Here is a 23,799-nt window from a genome sequence, read left to right as displayed (position 1 = left end):
TTTTTAAATTTTTCACTCTTAATTTCCTAAGTAAATAATTTTGAAAAGTCAATAAAAACTATATTTCAGATTCTAAAAGCAATTTGCCGAAGGATTAAAACAAATAGAATTCTTTAATTAAAACGGACGGATTTCAAAGACCCGAGCTTCATTTATTAGGAATTCTCTCGCGAAAAAAACGAAAAAAGGCTATAAGGGATCAGCGAGTCGACGGTCGAATTTGCGGCGTTCTCCCGTGGAACAATGGCTTCATTTTGAACGCCGAGCGCGTTTCATGTCACGCAGACCCCGCAGAATGATCGATCAATCTGAGAATGACCCCATCATCCCGATTACCTTTTAGTCCACTTCCCTCATCTTTTGCCGCGTCCGTCGCAAACGTCACAGCGGGACTTCCGCCCTGTAACCTTTAACAGAACAAGGCAAAAGGATAATTTGAATATGACTGGGAAATTAAAATAATACTGCGCCGCGTTCTAAAGTTATCCGCTGGATTTTAATGGCTAAAAAGCATCAAGAAGAGATTTAAAGTTCTACTCGACAATACGGATACGAAGAATTATATAAAACGTGCCAATTATCTTGACTTAATTACCAAATTGCTATAGATAATCAATATACATTTAAATCAACATAATTAATGTAACGCAGCATCAATTAATAAAACAAATTAATACAACTATTTAACGATAATCGTCATTTTATAATATAGTATCGAAGTAATATCAAAGAACGATCTTTTGTGCAAAAGTATTATAACGTGAAAAAGCAGAATAACCTTTGGTACATGAGACTCTATTTTCGAAAGCATCAATTTTGAAATTTAATCTAGTAATGCTACACTGGATGTGAAAAAGGTATTATGGTTTTCAAAGGTTTCATAGTTTTTTCACCTTTTTTTATTATATGAAACCTTCTAAAATGTGTACGTTTACATGTAATAACATAAACAGAGATAAAGGCATTAATTAACTTCTTAAATTTCCAGAATTGGTCTCTTTTAAATAAAACTCGGTACAAAAAAAAGTCAATATTATTTTTTAAATAGGTACATATAAAATCAGCCTTTCACATCTCGTGTCATAAATATACTATACTAAATATTTAACATATTTTGATTAATGTATATTATATATATATATATATATTTATTAGTCAATTTCAATATATGATTGAATATATTATAATTAACAAAGTTACGAAATTCTCGTAATTCTCTGGTCCGCCGCGTCCTCCGAGTCCCGAATCCCCGATTATGGGCTCGCGTGCAATGGTTAAATTCGAATGTAATGTGCAGCGAGGATTCATTTCCGGTCGAGGAGTTAATTGCACATAATGCAGGCGCCAAGTTGAATTTGACGGGCAGGCGCGCGAACACTTTTAACGGCAATCGCCGTTCGCAATCAGCGCTTATTAAATTCAATCGAGTTCGAATATCGTGACGAAGGATAAATAGGATTTCTCTTTCGCGCGCGCTTTATTGTGGCCTGGCCGCGGAAATGAAGTGCGCTGACGTGACTTGGCTCGCCGATCGATCTTAACTCGTCACGTCGTCTCGCTCGCGCGGCGCGCAGCGGCTCGGGAATCTACGGCCGCACACGTGTGTGCGTGCACGCGTGTCTGCACGCTTATTCGCACGCGCGTCTCTGCACGCTTGCTGCACAACGAATGCGCGGAAAGTCAGGGAGGATGCGACAAATATCTATAATTCGCCGATTATTTACGACGTCCAAGCGCGTCATTCAGCAGAACCGCGTTGGCGTGCAAACAAGTTCGGAAAATTCAATTGCGACAAGGAAAATCCAATATATTTTAATTTTTAACTTAAACTTATTATTGATCAAAATTCTTATTTTAAATTATCTATATTAAATTTATAGTTTTTATATTTGTATCTTGGATCTTATTATCTTAAACTTTTATCTTCATTTTCAAATAAACAAACGTATTCAAATACATATTTTTATTTCCAATGTCAATTTTAATTATATTTTTATTTTAAAATTTTCAATTTTATTACTCTAATTAAATTTTCCTTCTCACTCGCAAGTTTATTTTCGATTAATTTACGTTCTTCTATTTTCGATTTCTACGATTCTTAATTCTTGAAATCAAGCCACCAAATCTTTCGGAGCTTTGATCCGCACAATTCTAGAGCGAAACCCGGACAAGATAAGAAATCGGCGTAAAAAAAGGAGGAAAAATCCCAGCGACATAAATCTCCGCGCGTAATGGCGTTAATCCATCACTGGGGAATTTATTTGAGCGCAAAATGAAATTTTCGGCGCAAGAAGCGCCGTGAACATTTAAGGCCAATAAAAGGCGGCAGCAGCTGAAGGCGCGTAGCCATGCGCGGCATATTAACTTATCGCAGAATGCATAACAACCTCTCCTAAGAAAAATCCACAAAAGTAGCATGCCGTAGAATGATAAAACGTAAAATGGAATAAAATCGTTATTTCAAAAATATCAAACTCTTCCTTAATAAAAAATAACTATAAAAAAAACACGCGAGACGCGACAGAATATTGTGTAACATAACGAAATTCTTTACATTTTTATATCATATTGAAAATTAATATAATCTGGAAAATTCGTAAAACCGAACGAAATTTGACAACTGCGTGACAACACATTTGGTAATTTGTGACTCTCAATAACTGAACATTTTTAAAAATATAATAAGTCTAATTAAATTATATCTGTTCAATTAGTATGCAAAACTCAAAATTCAGTAATTAGTTTGCGATGAAAATTGGTCTTACAAAATTGCATATTTAGTTAGGAAATCCAGAATATTCCTATTATAGCAATAAGTGGATTAAGACGAGCTTAAATCTGGCTCAAGAAGTTGTCCAGCGAAAGTGATACATTTAATAACCAGGTTGAGGTTTGTATATGTAAATAGCACAATGACAATATGTTACATTAACAGCAGCGTATGTTAAACATTTAACACAAAAATTTCGACATACGGATAGAAATTCACTCAAATACAAAATGTTTTGACGTAGAACTACGTCTTTGTCGACAGTAAGTAGGGGATAACATTGGGAGCACAGATGCAACGAAAACATGTCACACTTTGAACGTTTATATCTTCGAAACTAATAATCGTAGGGTAATTATTAATACGTCATTAGATAGCTTATATAGTCCCATTTCCTCTTGAAAGTTTCAAAAGTCTCAAAAAGCTTCCTAAATGAGGAAGACAAACAATTATAAGCAAATAATTATGCTCAGGTCTCAACCACTTTCAATTTTGGCAATAAGCAACTTTTCTAATTCTATTATATTCTTTAGTCTTTTCTACTCCTATTTCATGTATAATACTTTAAGATTTGGTTGATTAGACCCAGCTTTATTAGACTTATATGCATGTACGTATTCCTAGCAAATTTTAACGTATGTAACTCAAGAACTAATTAACCAAATTTTAAAGAATTATATATGAAATAGGGGTAGAAAAGACTGAAGAATAAAATAGAATTAGAAAAACATTGCTAATATAATAAAAAAAGTGTACAAATTAGAAATTTGTTCTTTTTTTTACTTATACATATATGTATATAACTCAAAAACTAATAAATCAAATTTTTAAAAATTATATATGAAATAGAGGTAGATAAGATTGAAGAACATAATAGAATTAGAAAAAATTGCCAATATACACTACCCTCCATAAGTTTGGAAACACTCTATGACAGATGCCGTACGTGCGACTATTTACAGATAAATAATCGCACGGCAGCGATCTGTGCAGATTTTTGGTATGAATATATCGTAAGACGTTCAAATAATCATATATATTTCCACCTGAGACACTTGCAACACTTATACATGCCAAAAATATGTCGGATGATTATTTCGCGACACCGAAGTGCTCGGAGTTGAATTTGTTGAACAGCGAATCACAAGTTACAGATGCACCTTTGGGAAGTTCTCCAGCAAGAATGGAAACGTATCCCGACTGAACTCCAAAAGTTGATCCACCGTATACCGAGAATATGCAAGGCAGTCATTAAAGCAAAAGGTGTGGTTACTTTGAGGAATGTAAAAATTAATGGAAATTTTTTATTTTAAAAGCCTGTTGGATAACATATGTACTCTATTTATAGAGTGTTTCCAAACTTATAGAGGGTAGTGTAATAAAAATCAAACAGGCAAAGTAACAACTGTACCGCAACCAACAACGTAGAACTATACGTCTACTGGCAAAGTATTCAGCGAAGGGCAGTTGACGTAGGGTTGACAGTAGACGTATAATTCTGCGTTGTTGGTTGTGGCACAGTTGTTACTGTGCCCGTTTGATTTTTTTACCGTGATTGTATTGAAATAATCCTTATCGAATTATTACGGAAAAAAACTTTATAAAGATTAACGGAATTGAAATCAAAATTTGTTTAGTTGCTAAATAAATTTACCAAGATGTGCATTGATAGATACATAAGATTAAATCGAGTCAAATTAATGGGGAACTGTGTATTTTGTCGCGCTTCTGACGTTGCCGAGTCGCGCGGGAGAAAGAGAAACGTCTTTACGGACTTATTTATCAGACGACGTTGTAACGAAAACACGATATATACCGAACGAAATCTCGAGCGATACAAATCAAACCGGGAACGATACCGGAAATAATCCCCATCTTTTGGATTTCCCGTGCGATATCCGCGAACATGCATTTTCGTTTCCTGGGGAGTGTCCTTCCGCGAGTCTTTTAATCGCACGTGCGCACGTGAACAAAAAATCGCCCAAGGGCGCAATAAATCGCTCCTTTATCGCAATTCTCAGAACTATATTGCGTTTTGTTAATGCTCACAGAACTCTCGTTTCACTCGCGGGAACATTTATTCGTGTCCAATTTATCGCGACGAGCTTATCGCGATTAGCATCCTTCTCTCACGACACCTTCGCTTCGTGCACTATGTGTTACAAATCGATAGTCAATTTAAAAAGAAATGGGATTCCTTCGCGCAGAATACGAATAATCTATCAATTGATTTTATTTATCTTAAAGATATTAAAAACGATAGCTGCAGAAGAATTTAGAAGAACGTATTATTGCAAAGAAAGTTCCAATTTTAATTCAACTTTTAAAAAGCCGGATTAATTTCAAAAACACAAATAATGTACCGATTTGTTTATTCATTTTGACAATAATAAGCAAAAATAGCCAGGATTTAAACTGACAGAATTTATGAGTTGAAAATCGGAGAGAATAATATTCGTGAAAATGAAGCGCCAAAGTAAATTCTATACTTGAACAAAGCTGTATTAATTTTAGAAACATGGATATCAGTATGCAAAATGCATCGTCCGAGATATGAGGGTGCGAAAGAGATTTTTCGCAATTCCCTTTTAATATTCAACTCCTTTTGCATCTATAAATTTCATGGATATATGATTAAAATGAGATAATAGGATTAGCTTTCGCTGGAAATACATGGAAAACCCACGCAGAATTGTTACAATTAACTGTCATTTGATACATTTGACAAACGCGTATTTTAATAAATATTATTTAATTCCTGCAATTAATGAACGTTTATTGCAATTAAATCCAATTTCGTACGTTAAACAACATATAAAAAAAATTTATTTTCCTCATAAACGCAATTTAATTTTTAATTAACCAGAATTCTTTTAACTAAATCCGCTTTTGCATATTTGGTAATGTAGATTTCGATAAATAAAATATTCTTTATAATTAAGCAAGATTATTTTAATTAAATCTGAAAATTGTCAATTATTTTATTACTTCATAAATAGATTCTAATTAGTTTAAATTGAAATCTTAATTAATAACTTTTGCAATTATTGCAACGATTATAATATAAAATTTTGAAACATTTCTCTAATCGGAATAAAATCAGATAATTTTAGTTAATTAACAAAACAAAATTGAAATTTTATAAAATATTCTTTTTATTACAGTCACCAAGAGAAGAGCATATAGCTTATAAAATAAAAATTTATGGAATAAAAATTTGTGGAACAAAAATTTACTTTTTTATTAGAAACCTTTTTTTTCTTATTTGCATCACTGATTCGGAGACGCACCATATATTAATTTTTACAAGCATTTTTTTAGGCATTTGTAAAATATTTTTTTTATTACTTGTATACATTTTTCCACTCTAACAATATTTATAAGAACAAGTATACCGCGCAATTTTATTTTACAGCGAATCTCTCTTTCATGGTAAAAGCATCTTGATGACATCTGTCTCGATGTTTGCCACTAGAATTTACTGCTCCCAAAAGGTTCGCGGAAAGATGTTCACATAAAGTCCAAAAAATATAGCTTTAATGACATATCGCATCTCATAACGTGAGAACTGTTTAACATTTCAGTGTACCGGCATTTTCAAAATTAGTTTCAGAAAATAACTATTAAGAGATTTGAAAGGAATACGCATAAAAATACGCCGGAATCATTGGTTTTCATTGGAAAGGCAAAAGATAAGGTGTCATCAATGATTTATTAATTAGACGCTGCATCTCGCGTGCATTTAATGCAAGAGGCGACGACGATGAAGAACGAACAGGTGTCTCAATGTGGGCAGGCCGTGCGGCAACGCTTGCGCGTCGCAATACTCTCGCCAGGGGTTGAGAAGCACCGGCGAGACAGCCGGTGGGGGTGACGTTGGCGAGAAATGAAAGCTAGTGGGCTAGTAGTCCACGGCGAAGCAACCTCCGTGGATCGCGTTGTTCGCCCTTCGCGCTCGGTTCCGAGGTCGACCCGCGAATCACTCGCCCGTCGCCACCCCCGACCTCTTATCGGAGACGCGCGCGTTTGAAACCACGTACCGTGGAAAGGCCTTCGGGACCCCCAAAGTGTCCGTTCGCTATGGAGGAAAGTTCATCGAACAATGTGCGTCCCGATTCTGCGGTTTTACGAAATATCCAACGAATTTTAGCTTCCTCGAGTTTCCATTAACTCCACGAGCACGATCAGAATTCCTGAAACTGCGAAAATTCCCGCTACATTTCCTAATTTTCTTAAAATTTCATTAAAATTATTTTCCTTATTTAATTTATCCTAATAATTTGTTTCATTGATTTTTCCTTTTTTGTTTTCAAAAAATTTTCTATAAATTTTTTAGCGTTTCTTTATTAAACTCATTTTTTATCTAAATTATTAAAAAGTTGTGTGAAAATTCTAAAATTTCAAAATTCTCAATTTTTTAATTTTTTGAATTATTGAGTAGATATATCTATCTTTTTATTTAAAAAAAAAATCTTTGAAAATAGTTGCTTATTTAATTTTTAATCAAATCGATTTTCATCATTTAAATTTCTGCAACTAGATTCCAGGATCTTAAAATCCTAGTTGAATTCTTGAAATTCACTTTTCGTTGATTCAATCTATTTTAACAGTTTAATTCATTTTCTTGAATCTTTGAAAAGATTTTCCAGGAAGTTTTAATTGATTAAGAATTTCTATTAAATCTACTAAAATTTACTTAATTTAAATTCTTGTAAATCATAAAAATTACAGACTATAAAGTTCTTAAGGCTTTTTAAACTTTCTTATTTTATTGATTTATTTCCTTAAATTTCTATATTTTAAGAAAAAAATCCTTTAAAATGTTTTGCTTTACGTGCTTATAGTTCTTCAGATTACCGACTTTCTTGTTTTTAATTACCTACCTAAAGAACACCGATTAAAACTCTGATATCTTAAATTCTCGAAACTGCTGGAACTTTACGACTTATCGCAAATTTTTGAATCTTAAGGCCATTAACTTTTTTTCCAGCGTCCCGATTTGGCGTCCTACATCTACACAGGCCATAAATCAACCCAAGGCATATAAAACGCCTCCGAAATTTTCCGAAATTATCGACTCGATTGAAATCGCGACAGATTAATTCGAAAGTACGCTCATATATAACTACTATAGCAATAATATTCGCGATTGTTCGCTTAAGCGATCCGCTTGTCGATGTAACCTGTTGAACACGTAATCCTCGCTTTCCATCGATACATATCACTCGGTATATTGGATCAGTCGCATCGATGAAATTGAATCAGTATCGATACTCGTAATTCGCCGAAGGCGCAGCCGGAATGGCCTCTTCCGTCTTCAGGAAGGGTCTTCTTCCAGGAAATATTTGACAATTTTATTATCCTGCATTGAGGAAAAATAATCGATCCGTGCTCTTGAGAAAAATATTTCAAGATCAAAACGTACGGCCTATGAAAGCTCTATGAAATTTTTAAATCATTAAATTATTCGAATTTTCTGATTACTGGATTTATCTCGCACTTTTCTGTTTAGATTCTTAGATTCTCGAATTTTTATATTTACGATTTTAAAACCGTGAGTCTGGTACTTTCAGACACTTGCAGTTTATCTGCGGATTTTTAAGATCCCCTAATATTTAATTTGCTACATTCTTGACTCAACCGACGCAACGTTCAACGTTAAATTTTTGTTTTGCTTCAATTACTATTTCGTAAATTCCTAGCATTCTAAATTTTTCGCCTTCAATATCCTGCCTTCCCGAGCTTTCATTCCTCGAATTTTTGGTCCCTAAAATATTTCATTTTGTTCCTAGTCAGCTTCGATCCTTTCTCACGAGTCTCACAGTGCCGCATGACGTCTCTTAATTAGGTTATTTTAACGGATGGTATATATTCTTTGTAAATCCCTTTGTTTCATAAATCCTCAAACCTTCCAATATATTTCCTCCGACTATAATTAATCTTGAAATAAACCGTCGTTACTCCAACAAGTCTCAACCTCTGAGAAACTCGGTATCCCACGACGATTCTGCATGGCGCGCTTTCAGATGCCAAGTCCTTGTGTTACTCGCGTGCCGTGAAAGTGCACGTCTCAGTGGATGAAAGTTCTCGACCGAGCGATGACGAGATCGACGACTATGCAGGTCGTCCTGACAGATTCCTATGATTACTCGTTGACCCTGTGGGATGCCGGTTTCACGAACGGCAGCGAGATCGACCTGGAGACGACGACCGTGAATCCCGCCGGCAGTCAGAACGACACGGAAGAGCTCAACAATTGGTGGGCGATGCTGGCACTCGTCCTAGTTCTGGGAACAGCCGCGGGGAATATCCTGGTGTGCCTGGCGATCACCTGGGAGCGGCGGTTGCAAAATGTTACTAATTATTTCCTAATGAGTTTGGCCATCACGGACCTTATGGTCGCCATCCTAGTGATGCCGTTAGGGATCCTCACACTTGTTCGAGGTAAGTTTACCAAGATATAGCGTACATAAAATACGCGAGAAGATGAGTCCCCGGGAGTTAGTGAAGGGACAGCTCGAAGCCGGAACTGTAAATTCGCGGTTTACAAGCAAGACATAAAACTTGAGCGACATAAAATATTTCACATTTTTAATTGTCATTAGAAATTTAAATTAATTGCTAATAATATTATAATTTACAAAATATTACGAGTAAGAAATCGAGGAATCCTAACGATTTCCTAGTGTCCTGAATAAAGTGTTGCGAGTCTATTCCAACTAATTTAAGGAAATGCGGGGATGTGAATAGCGCAAGGGTGCGTATATAAGGACGCGCATTTATCATCGGTATTACAGTATCCATATCCGGCAAATCTGAAATAAGATGATAAGACATTTTCCAGCATTCCGAGTAAAATGGTAACTGTCCGAAAAAAAACAAAATAATCGTCAGCAATAAAAACCTGGGGAATAAAAGAGTGCTATTTACAGACTATTTCGAATAATTCAAGGGAGAGAGAGAAATCCGGGTAAAAGAGCGCTATTTACCGCCGATATTACCGTGTCCACACTTTAGAAAAGCCAGAACGAAAGAATTTGGCTTTCCGAATAAAATGCCGTTCCGGTTATTCCAAGCGAGTTTGAAGGGAAATCGCATAAGGATGTGCGAGGGTCCCATTTATCATTGATATTCCTACACCTATATTTGTACAACCTTGGAAAACAAAAGGGTTAAATTCCATAACTTTCTGAACAAAATGTTATATTTGTCCATAAACGTGATAAAACGACATAAAAAAGAACTTGGAGAACGCTATTTATAGACCAGCATAGCTTATATTTCGAGTAATTTAAAGCGAGAGTGGATGAATTCGCGTAAGCTCACATAAGGGTGCTATTATTATTGCCAACAATGCTGTACCCATATTTACACGGAATCTAAAATAAAAAGGTTAAAACATTTTCCCTACAGGATTCGGAATAAAATACCCGCCCGCCTCTTCCGAGCAATTTTGGGCGGGGGCGGAAAGGAGGTAGCGTGAAAATGTCACAAGCGCGTGTAAAACCGCGCTGTTTTATCGCCAATGTTATTACGTTCGTGGTCTGGAAAATCTAGAACAAAAGGGTTAAAAATTTCCCACCGACATTCTGAATAAAATATCTCCTGCCTACAAGAGGGAATCAGTAGAAACGGGATTCCAGGTGAGGATATTTATCCACCAGCTAGGAAAGAGCTTTCATTTCGAGTAATTTGAAAGAAGATCGAATATTCGAATAAGCCGCTAGTTATCGCCGACGTATCCGAAACAAAAGGGGTTAAAAATCTGCAGACGTCCCGAGTGAAACGTTACCTGTCAAGGGGAGAGAATCGAGCCAGAAAGAAAAACCTGCATGAGCGATATGCTATTTGTAGCAGCGGCAGCCGCTTTTTCGAGCGATTTGGGGAGGCGGGAGCAGGCGGAATTGGCGTAAGGGCGCATAAACCGCGCTATTTATCCCCCAACATTACCTCGGGCTCGCATCGGTCTTCTCGCGTGATAGGTGGTTCTCGCTTTTACGAGTCGCTACCGAGGAGCTCAAGGCTCTTTGTTGGCCGAAACGAGAGCGCTTATGCATAATGGATCACCTGGTGGCGAGCGACCAGCGACCAATGATGCTTACTTGATACTTGCATCGCAACACGACGAGTGCAGCTGGCGACGGGTAGCATCGGGACCTCCGTGTCCAAACACCGAGAGAAAATTGATTGTGAGAAAAAGATGTTAAGCGATTCCTTAAAACACTGGAAAAACAAAATCGGAGTCCAACAAAAGAGACGCTTTTCAAATGAAAGATAGAAGCATTATTTTTCCATTATCTAGCATTCGATAATAATCATCCGTCAATTTTCATTAATTTATTCTTGCAAACTGAATTGTCACTGCGATATCAAATACTATCTGAATAAACGCATGCTAAATTTAATATAAATATCTTGAAAATTTTGAATTTGATTTATGGAATAAATATTGACGTATTTTAAAAGCCGAATAATAACTTCGCTGATAATTAATAATAATCTCTCATAAATCTGCTATTTATAATTTTGTAAATAATGATTATTATTCCTATTACATTTGTCATTTCCGTTAATTTGCTATAAGAAAAACTTTATTTATTTCGCTACATATCGTCGGCGATATAATAATAATATTAAATATCAGAAACAATAAAACAATAAATAGTCATAATTAACAAAAACTAAATTAAGTTCATAAAATGCAATAAAAAATTTTCATAAAAGTTCAATCAAAGAAACTTCACTGAATTAAAGCATCTTTAATCGCGAATCGCAATTTCTTGGCACGACTTGCGGTTGTGTTAAACGACGACTTAATTTAGCCGAAGTGAGGTCAAATATAGACGGCGGCCCACAGAGGAAAGACGGTGCAGGCGTGCACGAGAGAAATGAACAGAGAAACGGAGGATCGATGCGCAGAAATAACATGCACTCACGGGATTCGCCGCTTTAATTTCCCCTCGGGGAGGAAAGGATTCGTGTCCTGTATCGGTCAATTACGGCCATTGTTTCTGCTATTGCTGCACCAAGGATGCATGTAACTTCTGTTGCACTGCGCTGCGTATTAAATAGTTCACTGTTAAATAATAAAATTTAAACCTTAATTTAAATAACATTTTGTTATTTTTAACTACCAAGTGTGTCGAAATTTATCATTTTAACACAACATAGTATTATTTTAACTCTATTGGTTTAGTTAAATTAATATTGTTTTAGTTAAATTGACGATATACTGATTGTGAGTAAGAGCAGTGGCTACTACAGAAATAGTTAAAATTGACTCAAATTGAGTATAATTTGATGCTACGAATTCAACACTGCTACATTAGAAATATCAATCTTTTCTTTTTTCAAATCGTTTCTGTAGAACCATACTATATATAATTAAAAAAATATACTTTTTGACAAAAAAAGAGTTCAAGGATAATCACAAAAATTGTCAAAGATTCAAAGATCGAAAAGAACGAGGTGAGCAATTAAAAGGAGCAAAAAATTCTGTAATTCACATATTTTCTAAAATTGCGATAAGGTAATGAGATTATGAAAATTTGAAGAGTGAAAAAATTCGCGAAACCAAGGATTCATTAGCAAGGAAATAGATTTTAAGATGACAGTTTTTAATGAGCGCAAAGGGAAGGACGAAGGACGAAAGACGAAGTCGGATATCAAATGGAATATTCATCAGGTATAATGATTCGTTCGCCGTGAAACTTTAGGAAAGATCGGCCGATTAAGCATGGATAGCACGACAACTTCGAGAGAAGGTGTATCATCCGTTCCCGAGGGACACAAGATCGGAGGGGTAAAAAGATTTTGTAATCTCGACGCCGCAAAAGTCAGTTTTTCTCAGATTTATATATCCAATATTTTAATTCCACATTTTTTAAAGATCAAGAGTGTCTGCGGATTAAAACCTGAGGCTAAAAGAATCTAAAAGTCTTCTGAGATTTTAATGATCTCATTATTAAAACCATTAAAACGCGTAATTAAATATGTTATATAAATATAAATAGATAAAATAAATAATTTAAGAGTCTCAAAGTATCAAGATTTTTATAAATAATTTAATTTTTCAGTATAGATAAAAAATTCGATAAATTCTTTCGAATTTTCTTTTACAAATTATGATATATCGAGTTTAATAGTCAAAAATTGATGAATGTAGCGAGTTAATTAATTCCATGCTGTCAACGGGAGAGGAAACAATTTGAAGGGACAAGAGTCGAGAATTGATTTCCAGTGACAGGATTTGATCCTAGAGAATGTATACTCTGGCTAAACTGTTCCTAGTTGGTAGGACACGCATGGAAATACGGTTAATTGTAAGTGTCCTGTCAACAGGATACGTCCGCGCGTCTCGTTAAGGTTCATAGTCGCCTGAACTAACGAACGGAATGGAACCGAAACGTGTCCTTAACTTTATTATGCACGAAGAGAAGCTTTAACATAGTTACGCGAGACATGTCGGCGCGTCCTTACACGTGACTGCTAATATATTAATAATGGCGAAAGATCGCTTTTCTCTTCGGAAAAAGGGAGCGCACGTTTAATTAACTCCTTATATTTAATCGAAAAAAAATAGATTATTGATTATTAAAATTCTCGATTTTTTGCCGGCGAACTTACGTTAAAGGCCGATATTAAGCGATAATTCGCGATAATTAATTACACGGAACACCTATTAATACCTAATTAACATAACGTATCGATCATACGTAATTAATTGAAAGCTCCTCATTGAAGCTGTATTTACTTTCTTTCGGCGAAATTGTGTACACGTAATGTTACATCAGAAATATGTACTATATTAACATAATGCGCAGCTAATATAACATTTACAATTCGCGACAATTATATAGTGTTAATATTGTTTTTATTTATTATAAAAGTTTATATTATTTGTAGATGCATAGAAATTGTTACAACATAATTTTTATAATATTCCTTTTATGGACAAATTTATTCAAATATAATTAATGATACAAAAGAAAAACAATATCTAAGAAATGTCTCACTCTGTCGCGATCTTTCATTATACTTCGGAGAACCGTGTCTGATCAAGCTGGGTCTTTACCACTTGAAGATCTTCCGCAATGTCTGACTACAACAGATGTCGCGATTACTAGAAACAATATCTGACTTAACAGTTCTTTACTACTCCAATAAGCAAATTATTCCATAAAAGACAACGTCAAAATGTTATTGAGATATATAACGTGTTTGATTTGTGTCGATATTTACGAAAACTGATAAACACGTTACGTGTCAGCGGGGTCTCGTTGGTTGATCGATAATGGACCGTTTAATTAAGGGGCGGTTCTTGTGGATAGCCTATGGTGACAATTCTGCATTCCAACATATCGGTATGCATATATGGTTGGTCGTCGTATAATGATAGATTGTCTATAGACTATTCTAGAAATAGCGAATTAAGAAAACTAACTAATTAATTTTCCCATAGTTATTTTTAATAATTACTTTTAAAAACAGTACATAGTAATTATTAAAAGTAACTATTAAAGTAATTATTAAAAATAACTATGGGAAAATTAATTAGTTAGTTTATACATATATATATATATATATATATATATATGTATAAAAATTATATGCTTTAGAAATATTCACAAGGATAAAAAAACGATTAAAGTTTCCATTAAATATTAAATAAAAATAACCTTTTAAAAAATAAAAGTTTGTGCAAAAAAATTGCAATTTGCTTTCTCTATTTCAGAAACATGTCAAAATGAAAAAAACGAAAGGTCATGTAAAAAAAGATTATGTCTGCAATAACAAGCAGGCAGAATCTTTTTAATAAACTCCCCACGTGGAGGGTATCGCATCGAAAAATCTCTCTGATCAAAAAATCCAGTATGTAAAAAAATCTGGTCGTACTTAAAATCATAACTCGGAGTACACGTTGTATATCAAATACATACAAGTAGAGGGCAATAAAACTTATAAATGTTCACGTTAAGTTTGAATAAATTTCTTATGTGCTTTTAGAATTAAATACTTAAGTTTTCAAATAATAAAAATAGAAATCTGGCACACAGTAATTAGTAATTTAAATTTAATTTTCTCAATATATATTAATACTTTCTCTCAAAGTGGACATTCAATTCGAAAGGCGCAATTCCTTGCAATTCTTTGAAATCTCTGAATCTGATTTCGATGCATTTCATAAATTAAGAAGAAATGAAGGAGAGAAGTGGTATTTTCGCTTCGGTAACATAGTTTCTTGAGATTTTGCACTTTTCTCAGGTCGCGCTGTTGCATTGAAAACAGAACAATGCTGTGATCGATCTTTGGAATGAATACGAAGCGAAATGTTTGCAAACTCTTGAGAGAAATCGCCGCTAAAAAAAAAGAAAAAGAAAGAGATAGAGAGAGAGAGAAAAACAGGAAGAGAAAGGGAGGGAAAAGTGAGAGAGTTTGAAACGCAGGACCTATCGACTCACATTTTGTCGCGACAGCTTTTGTCAGCGCGAGGCGTGAACATGATAGGTCGGATCATTGCAAATCACCCGGTGTGTGTACAGGCTGCCACTCGAGATATCTTGGCTTATCCACTTGTACTTCGCGCTATGGCAGATCGATAGTGCCAATTTACTCCCCCTCTCCCTATTTTGCATATCCGGTGCGAATTTTCGCCCCGGATTTAACTCTTTGAGGCACGATAGTACGAGATAAACTAGAGTAGTTTCCATTTTAACAGTGTACTCGAATTTCCGAGTATTCCTCTATCCAATGGAACTCGATTTAGTGGTCTTTTCATGGTTATTGTGGATTGCATCTATTTTGCTACGTTACTTATACATATAAAATACCATTTTTATAGCCACGACCGAAAAAAGTAAGATATAAAAGAAAAATTCTACGCAAAACGGAATAAACAAAAGACATTTCTCCTTTTTTTTACAAAAAGTGTACCATATGTGATCTTGCAATTATCAATCGTTTTTTTATAAAAGAGAATACACTTAAGATCACTCTTAAATGATAATAAGAAAAAAGTTTAAATAAAATAATGAGAAAGAAACTTAAACGAAGTAAATGAGCAAGAGTTCAATTCGATTAGAAATCACGAGTTCAATTTCGCGGTTGTTTAATGCGGAAACTTTTTCGGAAAATGCAAGAAACACGGGAGCGAAAGAAGCATTAAAAGAATGTTAATTACGATAATTATTTGTATACTACAATTGCTTATCTCACCCACGCGAACGCCTTGTAACTGCCAATCCCGCGAATTCTGATGTGTAAGCACCGTGGATTTAATTAACTGTTTTAGATCCTCGCGAGCGCTGTGGCAAACTTTAACTTCCGACATTCTGATAAACAGAAAAAAGGGGGAAATTCAAGGATGCTCTCCTGCGTTGCTGTAACGGATAGTTCGCAGAGTAGCTTATCGCCTCGGATACGGAACGCCTACAATCTCCTTCTCAAGTCCCGGATTCCGCAGCCGATAACGGAAACTTGCTTCTCGACGAATCCTCGATAACCTGCCGAGAAAGAGAGAGAGAGAGAAAGCTCATTATCCCTACTAACGCCTTTCCAAAGATTGTCGCATTCCGATTCGCGAGAACAATCGATTCATAATCGAGTCACGTTTTATATTTATACGTTGATACTTGAAATTAATTCGGTGTGTTTATCGCATAATCGCGACGTAAAATCGCGATGAATTTAATTAACGATTATGTAAATGTGAGAAAATACGATAGTTACACCGATGGTCCTACCATCTACCACAAATAATCTCGCGCAATAAATTTAAGATCCATTTCTTGTTTTGTGAACAAAATTTGGTGATTTGAAAGATATTCTGCCGCATATCAGATTCTAATTTCAATTTTCTTGTTTATTTTCTTGAAAGTTTGTACCATGTACATTGATTTTAAAATAAACAACTTTAAAATATCTTTTGCATTCTCCTTTCGTCGATATTCAGCAAGGATGCTGCAATCTTGTCTTCCGACAGAATTCTCTTTCTATAAGCGGAGAGAAAAATTACTGAACAGAATTCTCAACGTTCGTGATCGTCGCTCTTAGTTCTTATGGGCCGAAATTCACGCGACAATCTGAGAAGTGTAGTTTTTACGTGTTGCACTTCATAACATGAAATATCGTTGCGGTTCCGTGCACGTATACCCAGCAGTGACAATTCCATCATAGTCCTCAGAAGCCCGAAAGATTCGGGGATATCATATCACAATACGCTAAAATCACGTTCACGTGGTTGAGAGGGCAAATATAGCGCGGTGTAATCACGGGGCTCAATTCCATGTCTATGGCATCGAAACCGAGATTATATACACCCACTTCAACTAGTATTTATCGAGGGGGAAAAAGAGTGGGAGAGAGAGAGATTTGCGTGAATAATGCCGCGGTGACGGGTCCCACCCCCATCGACAAATGACATGCAACCTCCATTTACTATTCCGCTACTTCTGGCCGACTTACACTACTTACAGCTCACGCCTCACGCCGCGCCGATGCGAGCTATATGTCATCCAGGCTCGCGACGCAAGTATGTAATGTATGTGTGTGCAACCGATCGTTAATCCCTGCCCGCGCTCGTTTCTCCGTTTACTGTCGCAATAATGCACCGCCGTACGCGTTTCCGCGTACGCAGGATTACGTCGCATTACGCCGTGTTTGTTGTTCGCGGTTGCTGCATCACTATACCGAAACGAGAACAACCTGTACGCGATAAACGCGACCAGCTTCCACGATGATTGCCGTCTGTCAACGTTTTTTTTTTTTAAGTATCGGAGCAGTTGAGCCCATTTTGGATCGGTTGCATACGAAATACCTGTCTAGAAATCAGTTCAGTTTAACGCTCTTACTCTCTAAATCTCATATGATTTCACCACTAACATGTTAGAGTGATTGCGATAGTCACTGCAAAAGAGGTTGTCACTCTAATTTGAGTAAATGCGGGCACTCATAAGGTAGGAGTGAATTTTTCACTCAAATTTTTAAAGCGACTGCTCTACCGAAGTGATACAATCTCACTCTAAAAGCTATAGTGAATGATCATGATTCACTAAAAATCGACTGATAAATGACTCTAACAAAGTGAAATTTTTTACTCAAAATTATAAAGTAACATAATTCACTGATGTGACATCATTCACCTACGGACACTTATCTACAGCACTCGAAAAAAGTGCCCTTTCACTTAAATGGAGTGCAATTTCACTCCAACTTACAGAGCGCAATTGTACTCTTTTTCACTCGAAGTGCACAGGTTCAATTTTCACTTTTCATTACACTTGCATTTCACTCGTTTTGAGTGACATTTCACTCTTCGACTTTTCGAGAGTATCAATCAATATATTTTGACAATCAAATATCATTTTGATAATGCGATATTATATGACAAATGCGATTAAATCCTTCCTCTGATTTCTCATATTCAAGTTCATTACTGCGAATTGTGTTCCAATAAATTGCGCACGTTTGTACACGATTTATTGGAAGCGGATTAAAAATAAAAACTCTTTTGGTTTCTCGGCACGCAAACGTATTATCTGTTCTCGGCATCAAGAAGTTGCAATCGCAAGTTACGTACGTGATTAAAATCTCGAAACATGAATTACGGTTATTAAATCAGTCGGTTTTACACGAAAGAAAATAAAATTAAATCAGATCGAGATCAATTTCCTGGAAAAATCCGTGTGTAAATAGAAAGTCGAAGGATCAAATTCTACCGCGAGTTACGTGAAATCGGAGGGAACAAGACCTATAAATTATGTCGCGCCGTGAAAAAAAAGTTCATTATAGACCAGACTCGTTCTTTTGTGCGGGCAAGATTGCCGAAGGATGTCGTAAGAAAAGGGATTATTAATGATTCGATATCGACGCCGCGCCGTCGCACTACTGACGTCGCGATCGTCGCTTTTCTCCGTGTCAGTGATTAATCTGACTGAGTGACTGGAAGTCTCCTCGAAGATTTTGAAAATAATACTTCGAAAAAGTATCCTTCTGATGATGATACGACGTATTTCTTTTTTAACGAGCCAGAACGCAGCAATTATTGTTTCACTTTTTAAACACAGAAAAAAAGTGTCAAATCAACACTGATATACATGTGTATATTATACGCAAGAATATATATATAATCTTCTTATAAGAATTTCAACTTCTTATTTCAACTTTTTTTCTTGATTAAACTATATAAAACTTCGTTTAACTATATAAATGGCTTCATTCAAGCAAGTTTTCTTCGTTTAACGCAATATAATCTCATTTCAAGATTATAATATATGTAGATATTCTTTCGTAATATACAAGTATATTAGTGTTGATTTGACGTTTCTTTTTTTCTGTGTATAATTAAACATTAAACAGTTTTATCCACTCTTAAAAAATATACTAAAATATACATCTATATATTAGAAGGTGTATATACTTTATGCGAATAAGAAGGTGAAAATCTGAGGATTTAATAAAAGAAGACTTAACCTTCACCTCGAAATTTGTTTTACAAAAATACAAGAATAAAAAGTTTCATAGAATTTAAATTTGATAAAATTGCGCAAATAAAAAACTCGAGAATTTATATTAATATTAATGTTTAACTGTCGATGTTTAAAAATTTTCAAAATCATTAGAATTTATACGTTTAAAAAATATGAACTCTCGCGTATGTTTGAAATGCTACTTTTAACTTTTCAAAATTCTGAATATCTCGATTTTTCACTGTTATTCTCAAAAAAAGTTAAAAGTTTCCAAATCTTTTATTAAAAAAAAAAAAGAGAATATTTTTTTTCCAATTTTTCAAAATGTCATCTTTTATGTCAAGTTATTTTATTCTTTGTCTTTTGGGATTATGACAAATTAAATTTTGTCATAATCCCAAATAGAGAAAACCCACAGTGCTAGAAATCGAAGATCCACTTTACATGAACCAATAAATTAATCATGGTGGACGTAAATCCCCGTTGTCAATATCACTAAGCTACCTCTCGCGTGAATAGCGAGTCGTTTGTTATTATGCATCGGCGAAGCCATCCGTTAATCGAAATTTGTAGTGGCGCAAAGGCCGCATCGATATGCTTAATGGCGCGATGGCGGCCATATTAAGCACTCAAAAGTGATGGAACGTGATGCAACAGCAACGCGATACCCCTTTAATAGCGCTCGCTACAAGCCTACAAAATTGAATTCGCCTGCAGATTTTCGCGCATCCATATCTCTACGCGCTTGCACTTCGAAATAACCTCCTCTAATATTCGGCCTGTTTTTCCCATCTCAGCTTTTTTCTGAGTCAACAAACAAATTTCTTTCTACAGTCTATAAAATGTTATCTTTCTGTTTTTTACATTATGTTCTTTACATCACTGAAAAAAAAATAAATAACCAAATAAATATTGAAAATTAATATACTTATCAATTAAAAGTAAAATAAGTATATTTTTAATATTCAAAATTTTAACTCCCACGAGTTCCAAGTTTTCCTCGAGTTCCAAACTTCTGAAATACACGACCTCTCAAGTGTAGCAAAACTTTCATTCTCCGAATATTTGACCGTTGACACTTTTATCTGCTCAAATATTTAATTCGTAAGATGCTTGATTCTTCGAATTTCAAAAGTTTCTCACAATACACGAATATTCCGACTTCGCAATTGCGAATTTTCAGTTTACTCAATTTTTTAAGATCGCGAGGGCTCTTATTGCCTCTCCGCGTTTATCGTTCTTCGTGTTCTTAAATCATCGTTTCTGCGGGCGATAGAAGCAGCAAATAGGAGAAATGGGGAATAAAGAGGACATTGAATAGGAATTTTCGTACACGCGGCGAGCTATTTCCATCCGCACGACCCCACTGAATCCATCAGGTAAAAAAGAAAAAGGAAGAACGTGGTCCAGGATGTGTCAATACATCACGCTCGAATTCGAGCTTGCACCGCTCTTCGACACAATTTCCACGAGATTTCACTGCAGTTTTCAAGAAGTTCAAATTTCTCGATGTATTGTTTGTCTAATTCGCAGCCGAGTTTTCCTAAAAAATACGAAGGTATATTGACTGTCCTATGCAATCGGTCAACAAAAGCCTTTGCGAATCGAGCTATAAAAATAGAAATACATGCAATACAATCTCTTACTCTTTTCAATTTAATTTTAAATAGCTCAAAACTTTAAAAGATTTCTATTTATATATAAGACGCATTATTATAAAGATACTTAAGTTTAAAAATAAAAATTAACATCTTGTATAGAAAAATGGCATTCATACCATTTTTCGTTAAAGATAAATCGATCCTAAGCCGATAAAGAAAAATGCTTACAAAGTTTGCCGACTTCTTTTAGTATCACCGTATATATATGTGTATGTACCCTATATTTCATGAGATTTATATGCGAAATCCAGGCGCTCTTGACGTTGAAATTTATTTGCTTATTTTAGTATTGATCTTTACTTTTGTACGCGTGTACAAAAGCTCGGAACGCAGAAGCCGAACCTTCATCCTTCGTAGGCATTTCAAAAAGTAATTACTAATTTTTAGAATAGAATTCTAATTTGAGGAAAAATATTGTTCTTTAATAAGCCTCGGAAGAGATGCTATAAAGTTGAAAAAACAGGCTAAAGCCTAATTCAAGGGGAAGAAAAAGAAGATAAGAAATATATTGTTTTTGATAGGTTAATATCAAGCTGTAACTAAGCTTAGCTATACCATCTCATAACTAATATTAAGTCCTGCTATAATTAGTTTAGCGAAACTAATAAGCTACTGTGCATGTGGAAATGTCGTATTCCAAAAGTTTTGATCTTCTGGAACACTCTACTAAAGTAAACATCTAATAACCAAGTGTTACGTATCATATTAAAGTGACAAGATTCTTTTACAAAAAGTTTTTTTTGTGCAACTTTTGTGTTTTCCTAGGTGAATACTTATAAATAAACTTGTAAAAGAAATAGAAACTTGACTCGTCGTCAACTTGCGTTTTACTCGACATAAAAAGACCCTTTTATTTTCTTTATGGTAATATAATATATTAAAACTTAAATTCTACGGAGGACTAAAGGTCACCTTTAAAAATTCAGATGACGACAGATGGTACGCGGATTGCATGGCATAATCTGATATTTTATATCAAACTGAATTACTTTTCGTTAAATTATTTTTTAAAGTAGTACGTCTGCGGAACATTATGACTACTTATGACTAAGCAAAATACAATAATGCCACAAAAAATATATAATGTTACCGTTATAATTTATATAAAATATACATTGAGAATAGTAGATAAAAAATCCTGACTAAAAAAAATTAATTTGCAAAACCTTCTTGTCTACTTTAATAAGAAACAGCTGTTTTAAATATCTCGTAAATATATTTAATAAAAATTAATAACCATATTATAGAAATAAAAGATTTAAATTTAGAAATTAAGTCTACGATCTTTAAGTCCAATTTATAAGCAATTTATATTTATTTTACAATCCAAAGTTCTAGAGTCTAAAAATTCGTAACATGCTCATGCAGTCCAGAATCCCACGTCTGAAAAATCTTAAACTTCCTCAACCTGAAAGGATTAAAAGTTACAGCTAAATTCGCACGCTCAGGGATTCTGCAGTTCTAAAAATTTAAGGCGCCAACCTGTAGCTAAACTCCTAAGTGACGATTCTGGAATCCTAAAGTTCGACATGCCGAAAGTTTTCAGAGAAGGAAAGTCCCGCTTTCTAGGGAATCCCGAAAGATATTCCCGCGACGGAGAGAAGAATTTTTCCCTGAATCCGGCCCCTCATTTTCCGGCTTAGCCTGCCTCCTCTTTTCGGTCATTCCGAAGGTGACCCTACGGAAGGTGACCTTTCATGAAAGCGATGATCGATTTAAGGGGTCTCTGCGCGAGTCTCGTCGCTCTCTCCGCGAGAGCGTAGAGTTTTGCCGCGCGCGTTTATCCTGCGGAAGGGGAAACTATATGCTTCCTCTGAGAAGCGAAAGCACGTTTCGAATCGCTCGTCACTCGAAAGTTTGATCGCTCCGAGCATTCGAAAGCTCTGAAAGCCTCGACGTGTCGCGCGATCGATGCGAGCGCGACTTTACAAAGCTTGCCGTTTTCCCTCGCTAAACGCTTCTCTTTCTCGCTGTGCTATTTTTATTCGTTTACAATATCTAATATATACAAAACACAATTTATACAAATCTTACACTGAGAAAAAAAAATAATGTTATTAATCCCAAAAAATATTTAGTTACGTATAACAATACGTTCAACTAAACATTTTAGTAAGTTATAACTAAATATTAGTTGAATTAATTAATTTTTGATTAAAAAAACTAAATAAATTGTTGAAACAATTAATGTTTAGTTAATTAATTTAAATGTTTAGTTGAACGTATCAGACTAAATATTTTTTCGGATTAACAATTTTCTCAGTGTAGTAATAACAGACTGTTTTCTCATTTCGAAAAACTTTTTACAGTATTCAGATCCGTTCTTTTTTCATCTTCAAAGCACTTAAATTTCATTTACGTACCTTTATATACATAACGCGTCTTTCTCGTTTAATATATGCAGCACTTCAGTAATTTTTCACTGCTTCGTGATCATCTATCACTGTTAATATTACTTGCGACGAGTCTTATTGCAAATTCTTACAAAATTAGTTTCTAAATAAAACGTTCAGGAGGGAATGTCGCGAGCGGTGTCTCTCTTAATAATAAAGGCTCGAAAAAGGGTTGATGCGAGTAGCGGACGCCGCAAAAGAGAGGAAAAAGAGAAGTATTCTCCACGTGGCCGTACCACCTGACACGATATTCTCGCGCACTATGGAACAAAGTGGTCGGTGATTTATGACGCCATCGGCCCGGTCGGCCAGACCTTTGGAGCGGGAATAATGTGTCCCGGACCGGTCCGGACAAATATCCCGCGGGTCAGCAGCCGCGTGGCGAGCGTGGCTGGCCGTAGATATTCGACAGAATGAAAACTGTACAAAATGCGCATGGACACACACGAAGACACAGGAGAGAGAGAGAGAGAGAGAGAGAGAGAGAGAGAGAGAGAGAGAGAGAGAGA

General features: G+C 35.2%; 1 protein-coding gene across 6 annotated transcripts in view; it reads left to right on the top strand.

Annotated features, from left to right (window-relative positions):
- The first annotated feature begins 6,688 nt into the window (after positions 1-6,688).
- LOC112456059 overlaps positions 6,689-23,799 on the top strand; it is a 55,015-nt gene continuing 37,904 nt past the window's right edge. For 2 of the 6 annotated variants that reach the window (XM_025018346.1, XM_025018345.1), the window contains exon 1: positions 7,570-9,214. In XM_025018346.1, coding sequence (XP_024874114.1) covers positions 8,848-9,214 — 367 coding nt within the window. In that variant the 5' untranslated portion in view covers positions 7,570-8,847. Of the gene's footprint in view, positions 6,875-7,569; positions 9,215-23,799 lie in introns of those variants that run through there. The other 4 variants (XM_025018344.1, XM_025018343.1, XM_025018342.1 and 1 more) reach the window with 4 other exon arrangements.

The sequence above is a fragment of the Temnothorax curvispinosus genome, unplaced genomic scaffold, assembly GCF_003070985.1.
Source record: "Temnothorax curvispinosus isolate PA1 unplaced genomic scaffold, ASM307098v1 QBEX01006643.1, whole genome shotgun sequence".
Classification (NCBI taxonomy): domain Eukaryota; kingdom Metazoa; phylum Arthropoda; class Insecta; order Hymenoptera; family Formicidae; genus Temnothorax; species Temnothorax curvispinosus.
This window is presented reverse-complemented; position numbering and strand designations above follow the sequence as displayed.